General features: G+C 42.4%; 1 protein-coding gene across 8 annotated transcripts; it reads left to right on the forward strand.

The window, feature by feature from the left end:
* The first annotated feature begins 380 nt into the window (after positions 1-380).
* On the forward strand, positions 381-26,505 carry nf2a (NF2, moesin-ezrin-radixin like (MERLIN) tumor suppressor a). Of its 8 annotated transcripts, XM_071535346.1 has the most exons (16): positions 381-1,092; positions 2,655-2,780; positions 2,939-3,061; positions 6,320-6,403; positions 11,717-11,785; positions 12,360-12,442; positions 13,843-13,918; positions 14,973-15,107; positions 15,270-15,344; positions 15,689-15,802; positions 16,073-16,195; positions 16,628-16,845; positions 18,394-18,499; positions 20,049-20,167; positions 20,864-21,023; positions 24,505-26,505. In XM_071535346.1, exons 1-16 carry the CDS (start codon positions 979-981, stop codon positions 24,553-24,555), a joined length of 1,776 nt encoding a protein of 591 aa, XP_071391447.1. In that variant the 5' UTR covers positions 381-978; the 3' UTR covers positions 24,556-26,505. The 8 variants fall into 8 exon arrangements, with proteins under 8 accessions (XP_071391447.1, XP_071391448.1, XP_071391452.1 ...); XM_071535347.1 differs by lacking the exon at positions 15,689-15,802; XM_071535351.1 differs by lacking the exon at positions 14,973-15,107.
* Positions 26,506-26,743: the final 238 nt, after the last annotated feature.

Consider the following 26,743-nt stretch of genomic DNA (forward strand, 5'->3'; position numbering starts at 1 on the left):
GACAAAAAAATAAAATAAAGCATAGAACAAAAGTTGAATTTTGACACTGCTTGTTGCTCTCAGGAGTATCATTCTGATAAATCAGATGTATCATCTGATGAGGAGGTGAAAGCTCGTAACGTATATGTATTAACAAATTTATAACGTCTATAACAAAGAGTGAGAATAGAAACATACAGCAAAAAATATTATTTACATTGAACAACAAACAATAACACCGACCCAGTCGTTTCTATTACTTTAACAGATTTATCACTTTAATGGATTGTTCATGTGAGCTACACTAATTCTAATATTTTGGACAGCACCTGAATGCAGCAGTGCTTCCAAGCTAAGGTAGCTAGTAATTCACTAGCACTACGTTAGCAGAATATAAGCAACACTCGGGTTTGCAGTTCAGAGTTCAGAACTTTGCAGTTGTACTCTTTAAAAGGGACTTACTGGATTCACCCATCACTGAGAGAATACCAGCTAAACGTTAACGGATTTCATGGTGTGGATATAACTTAAGTACATGATAGGGGCGTGTACGTTACTGGATATGCAATAATTAGTTAGCTAACGTTAGCAAAGCTTTGATAGTAACAAGTTATGTTAACTGACGTAAAGTTTCTTTGTTAACTTTTTCATTGGTAGCTATCGTCACTTACCAAAAACGATTATAATATTGTAATGAACATTACATTGCTCAAGCAAGAAAATGTCAATTTTCAACCTGTTGTAAAGTTTGATAATGAGCTATTTAACTATATTTTGAGTTAGACTAGCTAACGTTAGCTGAGTGAGCTAAGCCTGGGCTGCCTGGAGTCGTCACATGCACAGCTGTGATTATCTGGATAACCAAGCTATGCCAAAGGACTCGTCTATCAGCTAAGCAGAGCAATAGATATAATGCCTTGACCCATTGCGTGTATGACAGTACACACTCTGTGTGAATTAACAACTTCAGAAAAGTGAATAGCGACCTAGCTATTCATCATGGCAAGTGCTTTAGCAGCAAAAATGGGACTCAACTCGTTGAGGAGAAAACAAGCCAAGAACTTCAACGTCAGGATCAGCACAATGGAATCTGATATGGAGTTCAGTTGCGAGGTGTGTGTGACTCTGTTGCATGTTTTCATTCAACCTATTTGTAAGGGTTATAACACAGTAATGAATAATGTAGTGGCTGACCTACCCAGTGGGATCACCTCAGCATGTCCATCTCAGCTCCCCCTCTGACTCAAGCAACAGGTGTCATGCTCTGTAATGCATTTGCCTTGCAAAGTGCTATATTCTGGGCTTAAATTATGTTATTATTATTGATGTCAATTGAATGAGGGTGAACATATTTTAGTCTGCTTTTGCCAATTCTTGAGTCAAGTGGGACGCATTATCAGCTGATTTTCTGCAAATCTAATTCATTTTCATGATCCAAGGGCTGATAGTAGTTGTCCTTCAGAAGAAAAAACACAGGATAGTTTCCTTTTATGACACAAGGTGGCAGCAAGTAACTATGAGCAGGCAGTGAAACTGGTGTAGTTGGTCTAATAGCAAAGACCATCTAAGAGACCGGCCTTTATTATTATTCAGCTCTGTCTTACGCAGGTATGGGATCAGGAAAAATTCAATCAATGTCAAAGCCCAATCCAATATAGCACTTACTGAAATGCTCTGTCTATCAACCTGCGGTTTGAATCAAAAATCAATCTAACTTGTGGTGGTATCATTCCATATTTTTAAATTCATTTTTGGGCCTCATTGCAGTGTCACTGGTTTCATTGATAGTTTGCTTGATGATGTGCCAGAGCAAAAAGACATCAGAATTACTTGCAGAGACCATCTCTGTACTTAAAGGGGAGGAACCCCACCAAGGTTTGCAGTTGGTAATTACACAGAGCAGTAGAATGTCAATTGCAGGTTTGCAATTTCTATTTTCTGTGCTGGGATGATAATTGTATCAATTATGGGTTTTGTAAATAGCAATTATTGGGGCTTGTTCATCTAGACAGAGAATTTTCATTTAGCCCTGCATATTAATTTAAATCAACTTTGGCCGTAGTTGTCATCCCTCCTGCATGGTGAGCTGATATCCCTATTCCACACAGTTTTTACCTCTTTCTTCCGCTCCAACCTTGAATGCACTTGAAAGCTTGCAGCCATGGTTAGCTAAGAGGTTTGAGATTAAAGCTATCTAAATTGGATATGCACATCTGATATGCCTTTCTCATCACTCTCAGCTGGATGGGGAGAACATGTATGGCTCCCTGCCTTGAACTAGACTGAGGTTAGGATAGGATAGATGCACTGATATGTCTGGGCTAAGCAGACGCAGCTTCTTACGACTGGCTCTGAATATTTTACATTCTAAAGAATCAGGTGCTTCTGTCATCTTGCTTATTCATATGCATTATGAGCAGAAAGCAAGCTTAGTGAATCTGTTCATCAGAGCCTACACATTTGTTCACAATGTCAAGCTGTGATAGACTGAATTTGCTTAGTATTTCCCCAGTGTTTTGTAGGTGTTTCACTATTCTATGTTTTTTATCCGTATGTTGCATAAGACCGGTGGCAACATATCTGCTCAATCAGTAACAGCTAGTCCAATTTCCTAGCTCAGTGTTGTCTATTTTTCTCCTGGGTGCAGATTGTTTAGATCCCTTTATGTGTTGCAGGTCAAATGGAAGGGAAAAGACCTTTTCGACCTGGTGTGCCGGACTCTGGGACTGAGGGAGACGTGGTTCTTCGGGCTCCAGTACAACATCAAGGACACAGTGGCTTGGCTGAAGATGGACAAAAAGGTACGTGATTTGGCATTCCTCCTCGCATTATACTGATCTAAACAATCACAACATGAGCCAGGCAAACCCAGCTAATAGATCCAGTGGCAATGAAAAGGGAATGGCTTCTCCCCACCGTGTGAATGTTGATTTTCAGCATCTTTGGTTCACTGTTGCAGGTTTTGGATCAGGAGGTACCCAAGGAGGAACCAATCACCCTTCACTTCCTGGCTAAGTTCTACCCCGAAAATGCGGAGGAGGAGTTAGTGCAAGATATCACACAGCATCTCTTCTTCCTACAGGTAATGTACATAATGTAGGCCCACTGTTTTCTCATTGTGCTTTTCACATGACATTCATTTTTTTTCCTACTTTGTTTATCTAGTGTTATGTTTTTCCTTTTAAAGAGTAACTCCACACTAAACAACTTTTGAGTTGTAAACTGGTATTTAGTACTATGTAGTTATGAAATACAACAATGCAATACAATCATATTGTAGTTTGTCAACATTTGAGCACAAATGTGCTGGTGCCGTATTTTCGCCCTCCGGTGGTTAAAATGAGCAGCTGGTGTTCAGTTTGAGATGCAGCAGTGTTCAAGGACAATTGTCCTAAGATACGTCATTTGGTAAAAAAAAAATGTTACCACCCGTTCCTCTTTTCACCAACCCCAAACCCCCTCCCCTCTCCTCCGCTCTTCACGCTCACTTTCCTTACATTTTTCAAAATCGTGTCGTAGGCGGAGAGAAGATCAAACTGTGTGCAAAATTACACTTTAAAGGTAACTCAGTCTGAAAATCATTCATTGAAGGCACTCAAATCGATTTTTAACTGCATATTGTTCTTTTGGCTCTGAATGCACCCTTGAAAGACTGAGCTTTTAGTCTTCCCATCCATCCCATACATGCCTATCACACCACAAAGGCCTCATGAGAAAGATCACTGTGCTCACTTGCACTGACTGACACATCCTCTTCTTTCTCTGCTGTCCAACTTGATATCACCACGGGCTTATAGGTCCTAAAGGTAAACTTGAAATCCGACATGCCTCTCAGACCCTGCTGTGGATTACTGCCTGGCCAGTGGGCAGAATGCTTCTTTCCCTTTCTTTGCTTGATCGCAGTCTTCCCAGAGGCTTCCTGTGTTCAGGGGTTTAAGAGCAAGTTTTAGAGGTTAGAAGTGGGTTTCATCTTTCTGAAGTGCTAGGTGAGTTCAGGTTAGTTCTTTGAACAGAAAATAATAACAATGAAAAACATAGTGTGTGTGTTTGTGTGTGTGAGAGGGAGAGGGAGGGTGGGGATCATGTTCAACTGGGATTTGTGCAGAATCAGATCATGCAGTACTTGAAGGTTTGATCTTTGACTCTTTAATGTGGCTAGAAATGCTCTGTGAAGTTGGGATTATGCGTTTCACGCTTGCCCACCAGTCACTCAGTTGATGCATTATGTCTGCGGCTTATTTACTATTCTGATCAGGTGCCAACAGGGGGCAGGCGTCCACACACTTTCTGGCAAGTTGTTGAGCATAGCTCTCTGTAATACACTTTCTCCATTGTGCCGCTCTGATTGTGTGCAGCCATGTGGAATCAATGCAACATATTACCACTGCCCTTTCTCCTCACTTAATACTCTGCGGGGAATTCCTGCGGAGCCCGACACACTATTCCCCTCGCAAGAGATGAGATTTGTAACTGTGCCCCCGCCGTCCAATTCGACCGGCCACATTTATCAATTACCAATTAGGTTTTAAGGGCTCAGTTATTGGCCCAGTTAATGACATATTCCCCATGGGATGGTCGTCCCCCATACCACTCGTCATATCCAGTTCATTGTGCTGGTTTAGTTACACGGCTTAAGACAGCAGTGTGCTTGTGTTCTTCACTTTTTGGAATAGAGGCACTTATCTACTTAAGGCATATAAAAAGTCCCTCTTTGTCCTTAATCCGTTTAGAGGTAGTTTAAGCAATTTATTTATTTATTTTTCAGAGGAAAACCTTCCTCACAAAAGACTACAGCCGACAAATTACTCAACAGTTAAAGTGGTACACAGCAACAAGGGGAGAAGAATACAAATGTCTAGTGCCTCGCATCGCCTGTCTCCTTATTACTCTACACTCATTAATTCCCATAATGTCGGGAGCAGGCCTCTGTTCAGATAGTGTCACAGGCATGACAGCTGGATTAGCGCTTATCAGAAATGATCACCGACCCGGCTACAGATACACACACACACACACACACACACACACACACACACACACACACACACACACACACACACACAGACACACAGACACACACACACACACACAAACAACTCGCGCAATTTACACAGACACACACGTCTCCGTCACCTCGGCCCGCGGTCTTGGCAACAACATTGCCTCATTTGTAAACCAGATTGGAAGCCTCAGCCTCTTAGCGCTTCCCACGATTGGTGACTGTCACCTCTGGCTCCACACCTTTGTTAGTCCACAACAAGAGAAGACGACATGACTGACTTTGCAAATAATACGGTCTGAAGCATCATATCGCCCGCTTACGTAACTAAGGCTGGAGCATGTTTACAGCTGTAGCTTTGCACTCCAGCACTCCATACATACTTACATGAGTTTGAGAGTGAATCAGCTTGAAGGCTGATGGAGCTAGAATAGAAACACCTGGCGAGGAGTAGCAGTTTGACCCGAAGGGAGTTTGTTAATACGATTTGATGTTGGCCAGTTCTAGGGCTTCTGCATTTCTGCCTTGTCATTATGCTCTGTTGACTAGCAAAGCTGACTCTCTTGGAGCAGTTTAATGATCAAATGAAGTGCACTTGGCTTAGGTACGCAGTTCTTGGCATGGTGGCTAATAGGTCCCCATGTGGCTATGGCACTTACTTCTTATGTACTTGGCATAGTTTTTTTCCTGTTTCTGGAACTCCATAAAATAAAAATGAGGCATCCATGTAGCAGTGGTAGCTGGCAGTTTTTGCGAACCAGTTCTCAGCATATAAGAAGTTGATTTTGTGGACACTGAAAACACAAGTCAGAAATATTTTGAAAAACCGTGACCTAAATGCTGTCAAATACCACTTTTGCAGTGGTGCCTGAACATTGCCCATACCTGTGTTTGGTTCCCTTATGTGTCAAATTGATTAAAGAAGACATGAAAACAGGCAACAAGGTTCTGGCTGTCAAAAGCAGAGTTATCAGTTAGAAAGTTGTATTTAACTTGTTTAACTTGTATTTAATTGTCAGTCTTGTCTCTAAGACATTCTGTTTTTTCATTGTGTTTGGGTCATGTTAGATCAAAGGGCGAAGTATCCTGATTTATTGATGAGTTTCCCCTCAAAACCCAGTCTTACTGGGAACTTTTTCAACGCTCTTACAATAAACAACATTGAATAGCTTCTCTTCTGATTCAACAAACTAAATGACTAGAGATATAGCTCTGTAGTTAATTTGAAAATGGATTTTTCTGTTCAGAAAGTGAGGAGGAATGAGGAGGCTGTTATTCAGGTGGTTATATATATAGCGTAATTGGTAGTAGCTCCTAACCAACTCTTTGGTCTCTCCCCAGGTGAAGAGGAAGATCCTAGAGGAAGAGATTCACTGTCCACCCGAGGCCTCTGTGCTGCTTGCCTCTTATGCCGTCCATGCCAAGGTTAGTAGTCTTTCTGGAATTTACTAGTTTATTCTCAGTTATTTTCAAACAAGATCTGTGGTCCATCCTTCCATGCATTATCCATCCATCATTTAACATTTGCATGGCCAAATACCCATTCCTCATCCTTGAGGATCAACAGTCAGCTACCTAAAATGTTTGGAAATCGCACCACAGGAAAAAACCCTCTTAATAAACCTCAAGCGATCTCAGACGTTTTGGTTGAAAGATCCCATCACTCAGAAATCCCCGAAGAAAAAGATAGGCAGAGTGAGGTGCAGCTTTTTGACAGGTGGACAGGGTCTAGTGAGACTACAGCTCTACCTCAAAGACTTGGCCGAGAGCCCACCGAGACTTGCCTTCCCATGCCAATTTAGCAGGCATCGGTTGAAAGAGACTGACTGTGCGGATAAAAAAAAAAAACAGCAAATCAACTCGAGACTTCTGCTTTCTGCTGTCGGCGCCCTCAAACTGGACACGGCAGAAAACACGGGACCAGAACCTGTTTTCATTTAATCATCAGTCCGTTTTGATTAGAGCCAGTATGATTAAATTGCCATAATAAAGGGGAGACAGGTACTTGTTTGGCAAAGCAGCTGCTGAGAGGTTTTTGGCAGTGTTCTCCCATCTCCTTTTCTTCTCGTCTGAGTTGTTTTCGTGCAGAAACCACAGAGTAGCCTGTGAAGTGTATTACACAGTGGGATCCACAGTGGGACCTTGACTCATCTTTAATCATGATTATGCCGAGCCTGAAGGTAGTAGCGAGGAGAGAGAGAGTAAGATGGGACATGAAGGTGTGTATGTGAGAGCCTGTGTGCGTAGAGGTGTATTCCAAGACAACATATTAATGTTTTAAAGGAGGACTTTTTCATGATGTGAATCATAGCTGCGTTCAGGTGGGAACAATTGCACAATGACTCCCCGTGTGTAATCAGTTTCCAATCAGAGCAGAAAGTGGCGTATAATTCACAACAAACGCAGTGGAAAGCCGAGCAGGAGCTGCCATTACCCTGCATGAGTTGGAGAGAGTGAATAAATAGAAGGAATGATAGGAATTAGGAGTAGTGGGTGAATTTGTGTGCACACACATGGTCAGACTAACTCCCTTATAACTGTCTCTATGTGTATGCACACCTGTGTACATGTGCATACACTCTTAACCAAAGGGGTTCAGTTTAACCAAATAATGATATTCCATTTTCAGGTTGTTTGAAGTGATTATCAGAGGAGGCCTAGAGGCTGGAAACTAGTCGGTATTTTACTAGAAAAAAGCAAAAATTTGGCAAAAATCTGAAAAAATAGACATGATACTTAATGTGTATAGTGGGCTTCTGCAAAATGATGGGCAGAATGATCTTGTGATTTGCTATTTGATTAAACTGTGATTCATAGCATCAAGTTTTTCTTGTTATACAATTTTAAGAATTTTAAAATTGTTTAAAGAAAAGTGATTTTGTTAAAACTTTACTGAGTTTGAGTATGATGAAAAGTTTTCACCAAAATTATTTTTGATTCATGGACCAAAGATTACCTGGAGCTCTAAAAAAAACAAAACCTTGTTTATAAATCCATTTTGAACCCCCTTTCTTAAGCAATTATTTGCAGCCTCTGCCATTTGGAAATTGCAGAAGTTCATATTGCAATTTTGAATTTTTTTCGATTAGTTGTTCAGCCCTACTTTTTGGTGCTATAAAGAGCCCTTTAAGAATGTATGAAATGTTCCAAATCAGAACAACAACCCAGAACCACAGTCTGATTTGCCTGTTGTTGTTTTTTTAAGAAAATCAGATGGTTCTGTGAGTCATTACAGTTACATAATGATTTCTACATTTTATACAAGCCCAACCAAAAAATCCCTCCTTTTCTTTGTATATGTGTGTGTGTACGTGTGTTTGTATGTGTGTGTGTGTATGGTCTCTGAGTCGACCGCTCAGCCACTACGGGTCTGCAGAGGGGAAGACTACCTCCTGCTTTGTATTCTGTGTGGGTGCGGTGCTACGAGGAGGTGTTGACAAGGAATTTCAAGAAACAGCCGCTCCGGAAAATGCAGAGGGAGTCGCCGTGGCACGGAGCCTGAGTAGGGAGCGATGTTGTCTCCCTCAGCCCCACCGCGACCGGGGGGCGGGGGAGATAGGAGACCAGTCGAGTACAGGGGGAGATGACACGCTGATAGGCGCACACAGGCCGAATGACACGAGCGAGAAACGTGGTTTTTCTCCTTCTACCCGAAGAGAGAATTTGAAAAATTAAATCAGGCAACATCTGGCTTTCCATTTAGGCTACGTTCACACTGCAGCTGAAATCGACCCAATTAAGATTTTTTTCCTAACATGTCACACAGATCTGATGATTTCCAGTCAGCAGAAAGCTGCACTCAGTCGCATTTTTCAGTTCTTATATGCTACATGTAGATGTTGTTCAAATCAGATCCCGAGGCATGTGACCTACATGCGATTTGTATTTGAACGCTCAAATTGGAATTTTTCAGCCTTGCCATGAAATCAAATAAATCTTTCTTCATTCACCTGAGACAGTTGTCATAATTTTGCCACCCATGGTAGCTTGGCTGAGCCAGCGGAAAGAAAGTGAAATAGCTGACTTGATTGATTGTTGGGGAGACGCCTATAGACGACAATTCAGTCGAAACTTGAAGGCACACACTGTAACCGAAATGTGTTTGAAACAAGCAGGAGAAGCGTAGGTACAAAAACGGAGATGAAGTCTTTTGTTCTTACTCTGTGCATGTGTGTCCTTTCAACACCGCTGTCACTTCATATCGGTATGGCATATGGGTCACATCCTACAATAGATATCAAAAATATCTCAAATATATCAAAAATTGATATGAGCAGCAATTTGCATGTGAGAATGACAGGCCTGCATTGTGAATGTAGCCCTAGGTTTGGTTTGGCCACCTTTGGAGATAGCAGACCAATGCTATCCAAGCAAAGTCAAATTTTGTCTGTTTAGGCTACATGGCAAAAAATATATTTCTTTGGCTAGACATGGGAAACTGTATTTGTCACTAGAGTACTGTAAATAGAGCCTCGTCAAGGTGACTCAGCTTTGAGAGAAACACATTTCCAAGATCCAACAGAGGCTCTGTTGACCAGAATACATTCATTAGTCAGTAGTCGGTATTGTGCTGTTGGTGATGATCGCTGAGTGAAATCATTGACACATAGCTGTCCTCTGAGAGTCGACTATGGCTGTCAGTGTGGGGTGTTTCAAATAATTGCAATCTAGGTGCAGAAGCTGAGTGCATCTGAGAGCAATGTCAAAACACTCACACTATCTCTCCTTGAGCTGTACCACAGTTGATGCCATAATATTTCTAAGTCTATATATAATCAATTATGTAGCAGTTGCAAACAAACAAGTTAGGAACTGAGGGAGCAGAAGCAGCGGGGATGGGAAACTGAAGGGAAAGGAGCTAAATAAATGGCCCATGGCTTCTCCATCCTGTTAGCCAGTGCAGTGGTGTGGTGTTCTCCTCCAGTCTGTGTGGGGTGCAGATTTAATTCAGTTCAGTCTGGTTTGGAGACTGTACGCACAATAACAAAACCCAGTACACACATAATAAAAAACCACAATGAAAACATAAAACATCACAACATATACCATACAGAAAAACATCAGTTGATTAAGACCAGACAAGCAGTCAAAAGCCCCCATTATTTCCTGTGCAAATTAAAGGATAAATCCACCCTAAAACACTTTTAAAAAACAGCAGTTGGGGATGTACGTTGCATTTCTGGGCCCATTTTCATGTAGACAACATGAAGTCACATTGAGGTATTTTCCAACGGCGCCACAAGACACTTTTGATTGAAAGCAACAAGTTCACACCCGTTCTCTGGGGTTGTCGAAAAGTCATTCTGGGAAATGTAGTAAACTGAAGTAGAAGTAGACAACGGAAAGGGAGGGAAAGTGGGTACACCAAAAAAAAGTAAATTACAACACTTCATCACAAAATAACTTCTAGAATGCACTAAACATCACGAATTGAAGATATGTAAGAGTATCCAAGGGTAGATTCTTCCTTAAAGCAATCTAATCATGGCGAGAATAAATGAGTCACTGGTTCTTTTACTCCTGAGTCAAGCACTCTAAAGTGGCGCCCAGAGGGCATCGGCTTGAACTGTCCTCTAAAAAATACACGAAAGAGGAGATGCAATTTCAAATTAGCATTTTATTTGAATATGATCTCAGCTCTTTGGTTCCCTAGTTGCTCAGCTGCCTTAATAACATCTATGGAGAATACAGTAACATTAGGCTACTTGACTTGCAACTGAACTATTAGCAAACATGGTTTATAATATATTACATACATACATACATAGAAGCAATACTTATTCAATAATGTGCTTCATTAGATTATTAGAAAATGTCACAGTATGTGTTACCTGAACATACAGCAATCCATGCAAACTCTCCGGTGATAAACCCAGAAATAATTTCTTACGTCGTGTGACGTCATGTGAAGTTGTGTGTGTGAGTTGTGTGAAAATTTGTAACCAAGATGTGAAGATTCATAGTTAAAGTTAGATATTCACAATAATACAACTTTACTTTCTTTTTAGTAAGTAGATATTGCTTGATAAAGAACACAGATGATTTAGTTTAATAATGCCCAGGAGGAGTGAAGTGCCTCATTCTGACTGACTGAATGACTTGAATTAGTCTCTTGTGCCATGATGATCGTGCTGTGGTAAAAACTCCAAACGGTTACAAAAACAGCAAGACAGAAACAAACCAACAAAAAAATCAAGAAGACAAGCAAAAAGACAACTGGATTGGATAACAGAATCTAAGTGACGACAGACATACACAGAGTGCGCAGCAACACACACACACACACACACATGCAGGTGAACAGACATTACATGCACGGCCACAGCCCACTGTATAAACCCCATAGCCAATTCCGTAATTCAAGTGTTTCCACCACAGCTTCACAATAGCCTAAAGAAAATTCCCCACCGCCAATGAATCATATCTCCTTTTAAAACATGCCTGATATCATTCCTACCTTATTCTCATTCTCTGAGATATCTCTAATGGCATCATTTAATGACACAGTCTCCCAACAACTGGGCCACTGGGTGTGAGTTGCAAGTTAATGACCTGACGGGAGACCGGCCTCCATTCATTCTCAATGACAGCCCTCTTCTTCCTGCCAGCGCTGGAGCTTCACCTTATGAACAACTCCCAGGGGAGATATAGTCTGGGCTATTATCGGAGGGATGCTGGATGATGGCCATTAGTTTGGAGTGTTTTTAATTCTTTTGGCACTTACACTCAATTTTGCAGTACGGAGACTACGACTCTAACGTTCACAAACCTGGCTTCTTGGCTCAAGAGGAGCTGCTGCCTAAGAGGGTGAGTGACAGCTGGTTTTCCCTGGTTTTTTGGTTCCTTAGCATTGGTTATCTGTTGCCATTCTGACCAGAAGTAACCTGCACATGGTCAGCAGTAGGGCTGCTACAAAACCTTATTTTCATTATCAGTTATTTTTTTGCTTAATCAATTAATCATTTAGTCTAGAAAATGTCAAAAATATTGGCAAATGTTCATCAGACGTTACCAGAGCCCAGAATGTTGTCTTAAAATTGCTTACTTATTCTGACCAGCAGCCAAAAAAAACCCAAAGTAATCATTTTATAATGATATGAAATGAGAAATGCAAGCAAATTTTTGCATTTATGAGGCTATAACCAGCAAATGTTGATTTTTACTTGATAAATGACTAAAATAATGAATCGAGTATCACGATTCAAATCGATTAATTTCTGTCGATTGACTTATCGATTAATCGACTAATTGTTTCAGCACTAGTCAACAGCAATGGCATCTCTGTATTATTTTCTATACCTACTTTCTGATGTTTGGCCTAGCAGAATGTTACTTCTGCACGTCTACATGTATGTTTATAGATCTGTCTCTCTCATTTCAGGTGATTAACTTGTACCAGATGACTGCGGAAATGTGGGAGGTGAGGATCACAGCGTGTTATGTCGAGCACAGGGGAAGGACGAGGTAAAGTATTGAGCTGTACTGACTGAGCTGTACCACTTCTGTCTAGTTTCATAGTTGGAAGTGTCTTGAAATTCCAATGGGCGGGGAGTTTTTGTACCAAAACAGAGTACAGGCTGCAAAGTGAGTTTTGAAAGGCAGAAATCTCAGCACCTGGCGAAGTAATCGTCGAGTCGTTGGTTTTGATCAACAACCCTATCAAACCCCTGCAGATATATTACGGTCATTTCGTGCTGTGAGGCAGTAAAAATCTTACTTATTGCACCTTTAAAGGAGAGTTGGTGTTCCACTCTCCTTTAGCATTTTTATTGTTTATTGAGACAGTGGGAGGGATACAGAGTAGGGGAGACATAATAGGGAAAGCCACGTTGGCAGGATGTGGCTCCAGAGGCGGGGAACTCAACCCCCCCGACTATCTGTGGGCATTGAACAGAAACATTTCTGAGCTAGAACAATATAACTACCCAATGTCATCATATTGTTAAAGATTTATTTCACTCCTGTTTTTGGCCCCTGTGGATTTATATTGTTTTAGCATTTACAGATGATTTTTGTTTTCTTTGTGTTATTTACAGTAGCCTATTTTTTTGGTGTTTTGTTTTTTTGGCCAGCACAACATCATAGTAATCAGATCTGACATGTCATGCACATCCTCACATTAATATTTTCCACAGACTGAAACTGTAATGCATTGCAGTTGCACAGCATAAATCATGCTTAGCTGTTTAAATTTCCTCTGACCCACTCTAAAGTAATAATGTGCTCATTGTCCAACCTAGTTAAGAGTTGTTTACTTGGCGTAATGCTCTCTTGTCCCTTTTAAAATTTGATTAAGCTTAAACCAGCAGTTTTCCAACCACCCATATCAAACAGCCGGTTATTAAAAGTTGAGGCGGCAGCATGGCCTGATTTTTTTCTCAACCATCAAAGTATGCTAATGTTGTTTTCTTAGTTTTTTTTTTTTTTTTTTGCTGAGTTGACCCTGAAATCGCAACAGATCTGGCAACCAGTCAGCAGAAAGAGGGGAGGCAAGAGAGCCTCATGCATTTGTTTTCACTATTACGGTATTAAGAGTGTTGGAGGCTTCAGAATTGGTCTTCTCTCCCATCGAGCGTGACCTCTAAAGCCTGTTAGGGGAATTATGGTTGTGTTTTGTGTTGGTGCTTGAGTGCTGATGTTTTCACCCTCACTGGTAGTGTGTGTCAGAGTTTTTATAGATCACACAACATGACAGATGTCACACACAAAGGCAGAGGAAACGAGGTCTGATCTTGTTTTTCTCTTCTTTTCTTTTCCCTTCTCTTCTCTTCTGTTCTCCACCCCCTCCCTCCTTCCCTCCCTGTCTCCTTCATCCCCTTCCATCCCTCTCCATCTCCTTCTCTTTCTGTGTGTCTTTGAACCAGGGATGAAGCTGAGATGGAGTATTTAAAAATAGCTCAGGACCTGGACATGTATGGCGTCAATTACTTTTTAATCAGGGTGAGCCGAGGCTTCTCCACTATATCTTGTCACACTAAGCCAATATGAGAGATTAGGAGGTGTGTCATTTTCACCATGCTGTTATGAAATGGAGTAGGGGAATAGTACTTTGACTCTATCCTGTTCTAAATTGTCCCTTAGTCGAATGCATTATTTAAATCTCAAGCATTTTCACAGCTCCCTCTAACACATTTGCATGACATTGGGTATCGGGGTAATAGGCTGACCAATGTCTCTCAAGGCAAGTGAGTCATAACTTAACAAAAACAAACCAGTAATAAACAGGAACTCACCTGAGGCGGCTCTGGATTTGATCAATGCTTTCTCTAAAAAGCCAGGACATTTTAAAATACCACCCAGAACTGAACCTCAGCTTAAGTAATTCACTGTAGCATTGCTTTTCAGGTAAATAAGCACAGACTGTGTATACCCCCACAGCTGGCACTACTCATCCCAACTCAAACTGACATCTAATTGTGCCAAGCTGTGCCACTGTAATGTAAGGCTGGGTACCTCACGATACAATACGTATCACGATACATGGGTCACGATACGATTGTATCACGATACATTGCGATACGATACATATTGCGATACATTGCAATACTCTACATAATTTACTGAACATTTAAAAATAGAGCTGAAAATACAACTTGCTGTGTACCACCTGGGTAGTCTAATATGTACATCACATTATATTGATAACTCAGCGGACAAATTGAGTCAAAACTATTTAATTCAAAGGGATTTGAGGGAAATTTAAGGACATTTTAAATCCGTTTTAAACATGAATAATTTTTTTTTAATGTATCGATACGAGGGGCTGGAAAATCGATACGGTATCATGGAAAAAAATATTGCAATACTCAGCTGTATCGATTTTTTTGCACAGCCCTACTGTAATGCCACCTCTGCCCAATGAAAGTAGAAATGAGTGTTAGCTGGCTTGGGTGGCTGGAAGGGTTCGCCCCACAGCTGCTCACCAGTGTCCCTTAATAGACAGAGAGTAAAAGCTTGGTTTCATCTGCTCCTTCATTGCTCTGGCTTGGTTTAGAATAAAAAGGGAACAGATCTTCTTCTGGGAGTGGACGCCCTCGGTCTGCACATCTATGAGCCGGACAACAGGCTGACGCCCAAGTGCTCCTTCCCCTGGAACGAGATCCGCAACATCTCCTACAGTGACAAGGAGGTGTGTGAACCGCTGTTTACTGACGAGGGTTTAATGATATTCATAATATTCATAATAAAGATTGTTAGTTCCTGAACATTGGTCTTTTAGAATGTGAAAAGAGTCTAATTCCTCTCGTGTTTTGATCAAAAGTCTGGGATTCTTGTCTCCTCAATTTTTTAGTTTACCATCAAACCTCTGGACAAGAAAACCAATGTTTTCAAGTTCAACTCTTCACGGCTGAGGGTCAACAAGTTGGTGAGTTCAATACTTTATTACTACATTATCATTTTGGAGGTGGGGATACATTTCACTAACATACTGTACATTGGAGCAAAATCACTCCCCACACGTCTTCTAGCGCCAGTTCATCTTTCCATTCTGTATTCAACTCAGGATGGAAATTAATCACCCGCCAAATGCTAAGAAATAGTTTGGGAAATGGTTTGTCTACTCCACCAGCAAACCATAATTTTGGTCTTATTATTTCTAGCTGTCTGGGAAAGTAGTGAAAGTGGCAGGTGAATTTGAATTTTGGGATGTACCAGCTATGGTGGCCGATGGTTGCAGTTTCCTTCCTTGATTCCATTGCTTTTGTGCAGATCCTGCAGCTGTGCATAGGGAACCACGACTTGTTTATGCGACGGCGGCGGGTGGACTCTCTGGAGGTGCAGCAGATGAAAGCTCAGGCCAGAGAGGAGAGAGCCAGGAAACAGGTACTGATACTGGACAAAGAGAGAGAGAGAGAGAGAGAAGAGGGAGGAGGGATTGGCGTGAAGTAGTCAGAGAGACAAAGCACCTTCTTTCTAGCCGCTATCATTTTATTTCAGACTTTCCACAGTATCTGTCTTTGTTGTGTTGACTTTTATGGTTCCCATCAGTGCTCCATCTTTAGTTTGTTCCATCTATCTCTTTCTCTCTCTCTCTTTGTCGCTTTGTCTATATTTCTACTTGCCCCCCCCACCCCCACCCCTCCCTTCTGTCAGGTGGAGAGGCAGCGTTTGGAGCGGGAGAAGCAGCTAAGGGAGGAGGCGGAGAGGGCCAGGGACGAGCTGGAGAGGAGGCTGATGCAGCTGCAGGATGAGGCCCACATGGCCAATGAAGCCCTGGTGAGACTCAACTGGGGAATCAAATCCACTCCCCATCGTATTGGGATTAGCCGGGTTTGAAACCAGTCAAAGTATAATGTCGACTTGACACCCTGTCTTCCTCCCTCCTCACCTCTCCCATTCCCTGTCTTTCTTCTTTTTCTTATCATTCGCTCTTTTTCTCGCCTTCACATCTCTCGCTGTCGCTTTCTCCCTTTCCTCCATCTCTCCTTCTCCCTCGATTCTTCCATCTAATTTCCCCCTCCCTCTTGCGCCACTGTCCCCCTTCTTTCCTCTCTTCCTCCCCCCTCCCCCTTTATTAACTTTCTCTCTCACCTCTGTTTGTGCCGTCTGTTCCTTTGCCCCAATGCCTCATCACCTCTTCCATACCCCTCTTTATCCATCCTTTTCCCCCTGCTTGTCTATGCCCCGCCTCCCCCTGCTCCCCTCCAGCTGCGTTCGGAGCAGACGGCGGACCTGCTGGCCGAAAAGGCCCAGATCGCGGAGGAGGAGGCCAAGCTGCTGGCCCAGAAAGCCGCCGAGGCTGAGACGGAGATGCAACGCATCAAGGTGACGGCCATCCGTGGCCAGGAGGAGCGGCGGCTCATGGAGCAGAAGATGCTGGAGGCGGAGATGCTGGCCCTCAAGATGGCCGAGGAGTCGGAGAGGAGGTGGGTACAGGAGGGAGGGGCAGGGGGGGATGAATGTAGGGCGTACACACATGCAAGCTGCAGTGCATATATTTCTGTTACAGCTTTGGTCCCTGTGTTGCTGTCTCTCTGTCACATCGACATGTGCGCTCATACACCGTCTCGCTCACACCTGGTTTCTCACTGTTTCTTTGTCTTTCTATCTCTCTCACACACTGACACACACACAGTCACGCACACAAACACAAAACATAATTCACAGATCTTTAGAGAAGTTATTCCCACGTTTTACTTACTTTCCAAGTTTCACATTTTTTTCCCCCTCCATTTGAAATGCGAATGTCTCGATCTAAGGAAGTTGCCTCACAGCAGCATCAAAACACAGTTCCCAAATAACCTCCTCTCAGCTCATGAGCCTCCCAAGTTTTGTGTTGCCAAACCTTTTTATGTCAAGGTGCACGAATATTTGGTTGGTTTGCTCAACAGCACAGGAGTTGGTCGATATATGCAAGAGCTCTGTCATACAGCTGCATTTAAGTTGCCTGATCAAAGAAAGAGAACTCCTGACTTGTTTCAGATCATTTAATTTCAAAGATTTTGTCCTAGCACTGCAGCTGAGATGCAGGTAATCATGTGGTTACACCCACACAGGAAAAAGAGAGAAACCTTTTTTCACCAGCCTTCCTCTGGGTTGGAGGCACAGCAGTTAATTGTACTAGTTAATTGTTAGCAGTAATATTGATTGATGATGCAAGCCTCAATCAAATACACTTACTTTATTACTTATTCTGAAACCCTGGAGGCATTCAGACTGATTTTTTGATTTATCTGTCCTGTGCTTATAAAGCAATTTCACTGCTTTCTTTTTTAAGCCTCCAAGAGTGATATTTATCAAGTACCTAGAATAACTGCTGCTCGACTTTTTCCTTGCAGATCTGTACAGATCAGATGGTTAAGGGGACTTGATGAGTGATCCTTGATCAGCACTCTGCAAAGCTTGATTGATGCAGGTCCATTGAAGCTTAGCACTTAGTCATTTTCATAATATGACGGTATACATAGATACTGAGACTATCACTTCTAAACCTCTGCTTTGCAATTTATTAGGCAATCATTTCAAATGGGCACCATTAACCACTTGCCAATAACTGCATTTTCTGGATGAGCACTTTCTGCACCAGAGAAATTTGAACCTGAGGCACTCGACATGTAAATGACTATGTCCACTCAAGCCCTTGAGGCACATAGCACCCCCACATCAACGAGGAAGCGCTGAATTTTCTGGAACATTTTAAAAATGAATCAAAAGAAATCTCATCGACTCCCTGAAGTTCTTTAATCTCAGTGTGCCAACACGTTGGTGGAATGATGTAGTCAGAGATGATTGTCTACCAGGGTGATACATTGATCACCTGAGTAATAACAAAGTGACATTCCTGGCACGCCAAGAACAGAATTACTGATTATGTAAGATAATTGTGGATTCAATTTAGATAATTCTGTTTCTCCTGGAAGACTGGAGGGTGAAATGAAGTATTAACTGCATCTGTCTGTCTGTTCGTCCCTCAGGACCAAGGAGGCCGAGCAGCTGAAACAGGACCTGCAGGAAGCCAGGGAGTCAGAGCGCAGGGCAAAGCACAAGCTGCTAGAAATTACTAGCAAGGCTGTCTATACGGTAACAGCCTGGACACACACACACACACTTAGAACACACAGGCATACACACGTACATACACAACACAATGACCAAAGGCATAGAGGTAGATGCACAAAAACAAAATAAACAGGAATACACTGCACTGGAAGGGCACGTATACACACCTGCACACACAAACAACACACACACACACACACACACACACACACACACACATTGATGGTTGATGGGCACACATACACACAATAGATACTCCCAATAGGGAAGCACATGCAGTAGTGCTTCACAGCATAAAAGTATGTGCTTCTCCATTGGGAATATCAGTTGCTACTGTTGGTTTGGGAATTCACCGTGACCACACAGTTTTGACAGTTTTATCTTGACTCCTAATAGTGTACACACACACACACACACACACACACACAGACAGTACTTGGACACACATACACACATGGCCCTGCACACCCGCACTAAACAGAAGATACTTGCATAAGAACAGGCAGCACATAAGTCAGCCTACGCAAGAGCTGCCAGCGCGCACAAAACCCACCCACTACACATTCACCAGCTTATACACACACACACACACACACACACACACACACACATATGCACGCACAAATATATATAGAGACATCCTGCAACTGATACAATACTACACTCTTATCAGCTTATGAATGAAGAGCCAACACACACACAGTCGCGCGCACACATACGTACAAAGACATGCTGCAACTGGAACACCACTATACACTTATCAGTTTATGAGTGAAAAGTCTACACACACACACACACACACTTGCACATATACACAGTAATCTCCGTGCCTATTTCCGTTGGCTTCGGTCAAATGGCCCTGAATGCTCTGCCAGACCATATTTGTGTCGAATATATCCACACTGTAGTTGGGATTCACATGGCAACCAATGGATTTCCATTTATTTTGTATATTTGGTCCACTTCTTATCAGTCTGTCTCCTAAAATGACATATGGCCAACGCATTTGAGACATCATTTGAAAGCATATCTTTGTGTGTTCATGGTCTGTGCTCATCAAAGCGTTCATCTGTCTTTTTTCACCCCACTTCCTTTCAACTGTGCTCTCTATCTACATCTTGTCCTACTTACGCACATCCTTTCCATCTCTTCCTCCCGTCCCCCGTCTTCTTTCTGATCACCACCATTAACAACCCCGATTTTCCACTCGTCCATCTCGTCCACTCCATCTGTATTCCCTCGTTTTCTACCCTCTCCCTCCCTTCTATGTCTCTATCTTTCACATCCAAACTCCCCCGCCTCCTCACCCTCTGCCTGTCTCCTTCCCTCTTATCATATCCCCCATGTATATCTCGCTCATTCCCCCTAACTCTTCACTTCCTCTGTCTCCTTTCCTCTCTGCATCCCTCCCTCTGGCTTTTCTTTTCCTTCTCTCCCTACCTCCTCATTCCCTCCTAATCTCTCCACTCCCTTTAAACCTCCTTTTTCTGGCCCCCTGTTTCCTCCCTCCTTCTGTCAATCCCTCTACACCTCCTCCTTCCCTCCCTTCCGACTCTGCTTCCCCTCCTAGCCCCCAGCGCTGCTGGCCGACAGCATGCCAGCCGATCTGAGCTTCAGCAGGGAGAACCTCAGCTTCGACTTCAAAGACACTGACATGAAGCGTCTCTCCATGGAGATCGAGAAAGAGAAGTGAGTGGCCCGCCCTCTTCTGCTGCCGCCGCATGACGCTTTGGGTCCCAGCGAGTCTGCATTTTGCAATTATGTGGATCGTTGTCGTTTAAAGAGCTATAGCACATGCCTGATTGCACCCTTTAGTGGTTTAACAGTTAATCAGTAGAAGTGATAACGATTAATTAATAAATGCCCCTTTCAGAGTATTTTTAAGTACCCCGGAAATCTGTGTAAGATCTGACTTGATGCAATATTTGACTCTGGAGGAACACTTTCACTTTTTAGTATGCACAGTTTAATTCAGGAGTTCATGAGAGCAATTGACCCCCAGCATTAGCTGTCACTGATGTCACTGCCAACGTCGAGGCTTTTTTTTCCCCAGCTCTTGGTGCCAATAATTGCAGACAGGCAAAATTACTTCTCGACAAGTACGACCCCGGCTGCGGAACTGAATAAATTACCTGGGTCTAACTTGTCATGTTTGTAAATGAATTAAATGCAGGAATTTTTACACTGGGTTTTCAAATTGAAAGCAGTGAGTGGTGACACTATGAGTCCTTTATTGGCGGTTGAATGTTTATGAACACCTATAGAGTTAGGTGTGCTAAATGTGCGACTAAAGTGAAGCCAACTAAAAAGCGCCAAAAGCCAAATCTGTTAAGTGAATGGCATCCTCCTAAACTGTCCCCCAACCTGCGATTTGTCCACGTTTAGGGTGGAGTACATGGAAAAGAGCAAGCACCTGCAGGAGCAGCTGAATGAGCTGAAGACAGAGATTGAAAGCCTGAAGCTGAAAGAGAGGGAGACTCCACTGGACATCATTCACAACCAGAACACTGAGCAGGGGACCAGCAAGCACAGCAACTTTAAAAAGGTAGCTGCCAGCTACTGGCACGGTGGACGCATTCATGTGCACACACACACATACAAACACATACATATGCTGAAAATCACTATTTAGATGTTCCTCACACTATGTACACACTCCACTCTCCCCTTCCATGCCTCATCCACCCACAGGCGCATACACACATGGCCAAAAATATATTGAGCATTTCATATTTGCCTTATCACCTCCTATACATGTATTGCGTTGAAAAACCTTTATACTGATCTCACAAGGATAACTGCCTATCAAAAATTTGATACTCATCTCTCTTACAACACCCACGCCTCACCATCATATTATTTTAAGGCAAGGTATTGATTTTTAGAGCAACACTTAATAGCGATGGTCTCTACTTGGCCCCAGATTCATGTTTCTGCCTCTTGCTCTCGCTCGCGTTTCTTCTTTGATGGAGCCCCACTGTGAGTGTGCCTTTGGGGGTGTGTTGGGAGGGGGAGCGATCGTTCAAGTTTTCTACAACGACCTCTAAAAGTGCACTGTGATTACAGGTCTCAAGTGCAGAAAAAAAAAAATTCTCTGTGCAGCAATGGAGGGGTAAATCTGCGTTTTGGTATGCAACTAATGTCGGCTCCCCCTGTAAGAATAGATATTGCGTCTCACTCGAATGCATGCGTATGCAGTGCTTTTCATCACAGCCCGGCATAGCGATGATATGAAATTAAAAGAAAAGGGAGTATGAAAAAAAAAAAGACAAACTCCTCCAACAGCTGAGGGATATTTGAACATCTCAGAATTGATTGGTCAGGGGCAATGAAATAGTTATAAAAAGGAGATTTTTTTTTCACTGTCCTCAGATGAACAACCAGATTAGACTCAGCCCCCTTTATCTCTAGCCCTCCAGTATCTCTGTAATTTCAATGAAAGTATCAAATTAAATTTTGAGCTATGCGTCTCAGCACATTGTGTAACAAAAAAGCCCTCCCCTCCTCCATTCCTCTCCCCCAGTGTGACATATACTTGTTAGGGTACTGCTAATTGATTTCTGCTTGCCGATTAGTCATTTGGATGGATGGGGGCACCTCTGGTATGCAGGGGGAGAAAGAGCTAAGTTAAAAGTGTTGGTTTAATTGAACTGGAGGCATCTAGCATTCATCTCTTTGGGGGAGGGAAGGGGCGGGGGCATATGCGGCTGCAGAGGAGAGGAAGGCAGAGGGAACAAAGTCAACTTCAGCAAGGGAAGTGAGAACTATGGGGGGGCTGGGGTTAATCAACAGTGTTCGAAGGATGATGGAGAGAGTTTGAGGGAGGTGAGATTGATTCAAGGAGTGGCGGTGAGGATAGGACTTAAAAAAAAGGGCTTAGAATGCACTGTGAAGTTGGAGGCTAGAGAGGATGAGGATGAGGGGAAGAAAGGAGGGAGAGGGAGTGCGGAATGAAGCACAGAGCTCGGAGCCAGAGGCGTCAGGGCCGGCTGCGTTTCCGGGCTAAGTTCTGTCCGTCCACGCTCCCTCTCCCATGGATGATTAATGAATGGCCCAGGACTCTCTTGACACGGCCCAGCGCCTCTGCACTCATACCAGGCCACAGGCTCTGCTCTGTTAGCACCGGGCCAGCCAGAAGAGCTCGTTCTCAGCGGCTGAACGACACACTCTGGACACAACAGAGAAGACTTGCACTGATCCTGACTGTGTGAAGTTTTATTGAGAGGAGATGCTTTTTATATACAGCAGTCCATCCAGGCTGTGTGAACTGGAACACAAAGGAAGTCAACCATCATTGTGCTCCCCTGCATATCGAGCAACATAAGATTTCTTTTCTGGAAATGGCTTGCTGTTGTGCCATTCATAACACTAATACCCTGGACATTGAATAGGGAATGCTTGCCCTTTCCAGCATGGAGACTGCGGGTACTGCAGAGTACAATGCAGGATTGGACACACAAACACACACACAACAGGCTTTCACACATCAAGTCTACTTCAGGCTGCCTGTCAGCAGGGAAAATAGAAGGTGATAGGTAAACATTACGGTGCAAATCCATCTCTCTCCCACACAGTGTGTATTTGGATTGGCTTAAGACCCTCATGTACTCCCCAGAAATAACCAGGATGTCCCAAACTGTCTTCCTACAACCCCAGTCTAATATTTACTTTGGCAGCTCCTTTAATTCCCTTACCTGAAAGTCATTCAAGTGAGGGAAAAGTTTGCCCAGCCAATTTGAAGTTCGGCTAGTTATACAGTGTTAGATGTGCTAATGGGTAGATGTATGCATGGGGTTAATAGACAGCCAGTGGTCTGAATTAATCCATCACCAGTTCATTTAAACCTGGGGGGAAAAACCATTAACGGTGCTTTCTCTGACTGACATTGATCTTCTACCCATCTCGCTCTCCTTGTCTGTTTGATTGTCTCTGCAGCAGAGAATCTGGGCAAACTACAGATTTCTTGTCCATCAGGGCGATTTGTAAACCCTGATTGTTTCACTGCAGATTTCTCAGGCAATAACTTACAAACAGGATTAATGTAGACACTTTGGGAATACGTTGAGGTAAGATTTGTATCACCAGTGCAACAATGCTGTATGTCTTCACATACGATGTATACAGGTTACAGACTACTCCCAAAATAACTTTCGGGGTATGTTTTGAGTGTGAGAGACAAGGGAAGGGTGCAAAGAAACCCCACTCATCCTCTCTCCTTCTGAGCGCTCAAGTCTTTTGATTGACCAAGAGAGACATGTGAATTCATATCTTCTGTCAGTTGATGCTACGGTATTTTTTCTTCCCCTAGTGCCTTTTTAAATGTGCTCAGCGAAGTATTCGGCAGAGGCATGGTTGGGGTAAACACATGTATGTTTTCATCAGAATAGCAAACTGCAGCTACAGAGTTTCGAACAGCCAAAATCATGTATTTTTTTGCTTTTCATGTGTTTATTGCCTTTCATGATGTTGCATGGTTTTGACGAGTTAACAGAAAAATCTCAAAATAAACAGAATATAAACAGAAAATGAACAGAAATAAACTCAAAATGAACAGAATTAAATCACTTCAGAGTTTACCATGGCGAAATCACATTGGTAGGGAAACGAAGAAGCACAGAAACCTGATTGGCTGCTGACGGCCGATAATCGCGCAAAGTGACCAAGTTTCGCTGGTCGCTCAGCTCTATAGCAAATGAATGGACTTCTGCCGACTTGTTGATGATGTTGCTCGCAGTGTGAATGCACAGTCAGAAGGACCTGGCAGGAAGACTGAGAGGGAAAGGGGAGGCGACAGGTGAGGGTTTAGGTGATGTTAGTCCCTGATCATGTGACATTGTATGCATAACCATTTGGTTATTACAGTTGCTATATATCTTTCTTGCTTTCTTGCTTTATTTATTTATTTAACCTTTAATTTACCAGGCAGGTCACTAATTATTTTTGCTCTAATCGGGTCTATTCTGTTGTTGTTTATTTCCACCCCGGATAAAACCCTTATCAGGTCTTTGTCTTTATCTCTTCCACAGCTAACACTACAGAGCACCAAGTCCAGAGTGGCCTTCTTTGAGGAACTTTAACACTGTGTGTATGTGTGAGGGTGTACATGCACCAAGAACGCCAAGAACCTCTCATTTCTACATTCCTGGTCGGTCTAAAGGATCGACCGCACTACAAGGCCTTAAGCTCCTCGTCCTGGGGACCACTGTGTAGCACAGAAACAAAGGACCACCGCCTCACTCTGCACCAACACCACGGGCCTCATGAATAAACAATGTGTATGCGCAAAAAGGACGCATAGATAACGTTTCCATGCTAAAGTTGGGATTTGTAAAAAAAACAAACTTGAGTGTGTGTTTACAGTGAGAGTGTGTGAAATACTGCACATTTTCCATGCATATTTTGGAGTGAATTTGGTTGTGGACTTTTAGGAATGCCGAATGGTAAAGGTAGACTGATGCAAAAAAATGTTGGATATACAAAGTGCCCGTCTTTCCACTGCTCTTGTTCCACTGTTCGTCTAATGATATTGGTGTAATTTATGTGGTTATTATAACATGACCAAATGAGGTGACCTACATTATTTGATAGCCTATCTGTTTTGAAATTCAAATATAAATCAACCACTAAGGAATAAAGTTGAATAAGAGAATGATTTATTATATGCCTGGCCTGTCACCTGATGTTCCTGAACCTGAACCCTGACTGCCACATAGCTGCAAACATTTTAGATGATATTTAATTTAAAACAGTCATTCTGATGCTCCTGCATGCAGCATTATATGTTGACTTAGATTTCCCATTCCATTTTGTTAAGAAACATAAACATTTTGTTAAGAACTGGAGGGAATAACAATTCAGCCCAATGCTGAATTAACCGTAAATCGGGTGTGTTATGTTTGCACATGTTGATGAGCAATGACTGCTTTGGCACTGTTGGAAGAAAATGGCAAATTTTCACAAGAAAGTCTGTTTATCTTGACAATTTTGTGGCTCTTTTGATGTGTGCGTACTTCAGAACTTTAAAATTATAGCCATCACTTCTTACCATGTGATTTATTTTACTCGTAACGCCAACCAGTGCCTCCAAGTAATGTTTTTCTCTGGACTCAGTCAACCTCATCCACCCAATATCCACTTAACAGCTGGTGAAGAGTTTTTTATTTGTTTGTGTTGTTTGTTTTTACTTTATGGCTACATGCTGCCTCTGTTTTTTTGGTTGGACAGAATGAGTTGAATGAAAAATAAAAAAAAGAAATCAACCAGCAAGTACAGGGCATTTCAACAGCCATTTGTGGCTAATTGTGGGAGTTGATGGGGTGTGGATATTAAGCTTGTTCTCACACACAAAAATGCACCACAGTGATTTATAACAAGAAATTTGCATTGGTCGCATGAGCAGTGTTTTCTAAGTCTCAGAATTAATGTATGTTTGCATGTTTGTGCCTTTTTGCATATGCAAATTGTTGTGGTGAATATGCAGAAAGTTTTATACATGAGGCCTCGGGACTTCAGTTTACATCTTGTATACCCAGAGACATCATGTTACAATTATCTGGCTGCCTCAAGCAATTCACTTGAAAAGAGTGTTCTTCCACACAAAGCACCAAGTGCACTATGTTCTGCCCTTGAAAGTTAAGAGATGGCCATTTGGACTAGGTGGTATTTTGAACTAGATGAAGGAATAGGTTACGTGTGCTTGTGCTGCATCTGTCATCTATCTCACTTTGGGGTATTTTTTTGGAATCAGGGTTACTGTTAGCAGGATGAAGACAGCCACTTGCTCGAAACACGAGTTTGCATCTATTTTGAATTAATGTGTCATTTTGAATTAATGTGTTTTTTCCCTCTGAAAGCAATTTATTTTGGGAATATTAATGTGTAGAAAATACATATATTTTCTTCCTGTCCGCATTAAACGAGGATAGTAAGCAGTATTTTTTTTTATTAACTTTGGGTGAAGTTACTTTTTTCTGGAACTACATTTTCATAGAAACGATGTAACTGAAATGTATTTTTTGTGTGTTAAATAAAATATCAGGTCAATTTTTTTGTGTTTGAGAATGATTTTCATCCAGAAACAACAGTTTGTATTAGTTATTTTGGCAAAGACTTCTCTCCTTTGATGAATGTCTGCTTTGATATCGTCAGTGCCAAGAGCGTCTTCCACCCGACCCAAACAGACATCCAATTACACCTTTGAAATGAATCAAGTGTTACGTAAGCACCCTCCACCTTGTGTCAGATCACATACCCTGCTTGCTTGAG

The sequence above is a fragment of the Centroberyx affinis genome, unplaced genomic scaffold, assembly GCF_046629955.1.
Source record: "Centroberyx affinis isolate AG114_WGS23_722 - 3 ecotype Tasmania unplaced genomic scaffold, CSIRO-AGI_Caff_v1 ptg002694l_1, whole genome shotgun sequence".
In the NCBI taxonomy this organism is placed as follows: domain Eukaryota; kingdom Metazoa; phylum Chordata; class Actinopteri; order Beryciformes; family Berycidae; genus Centroberyx; species Centroberyx affinis.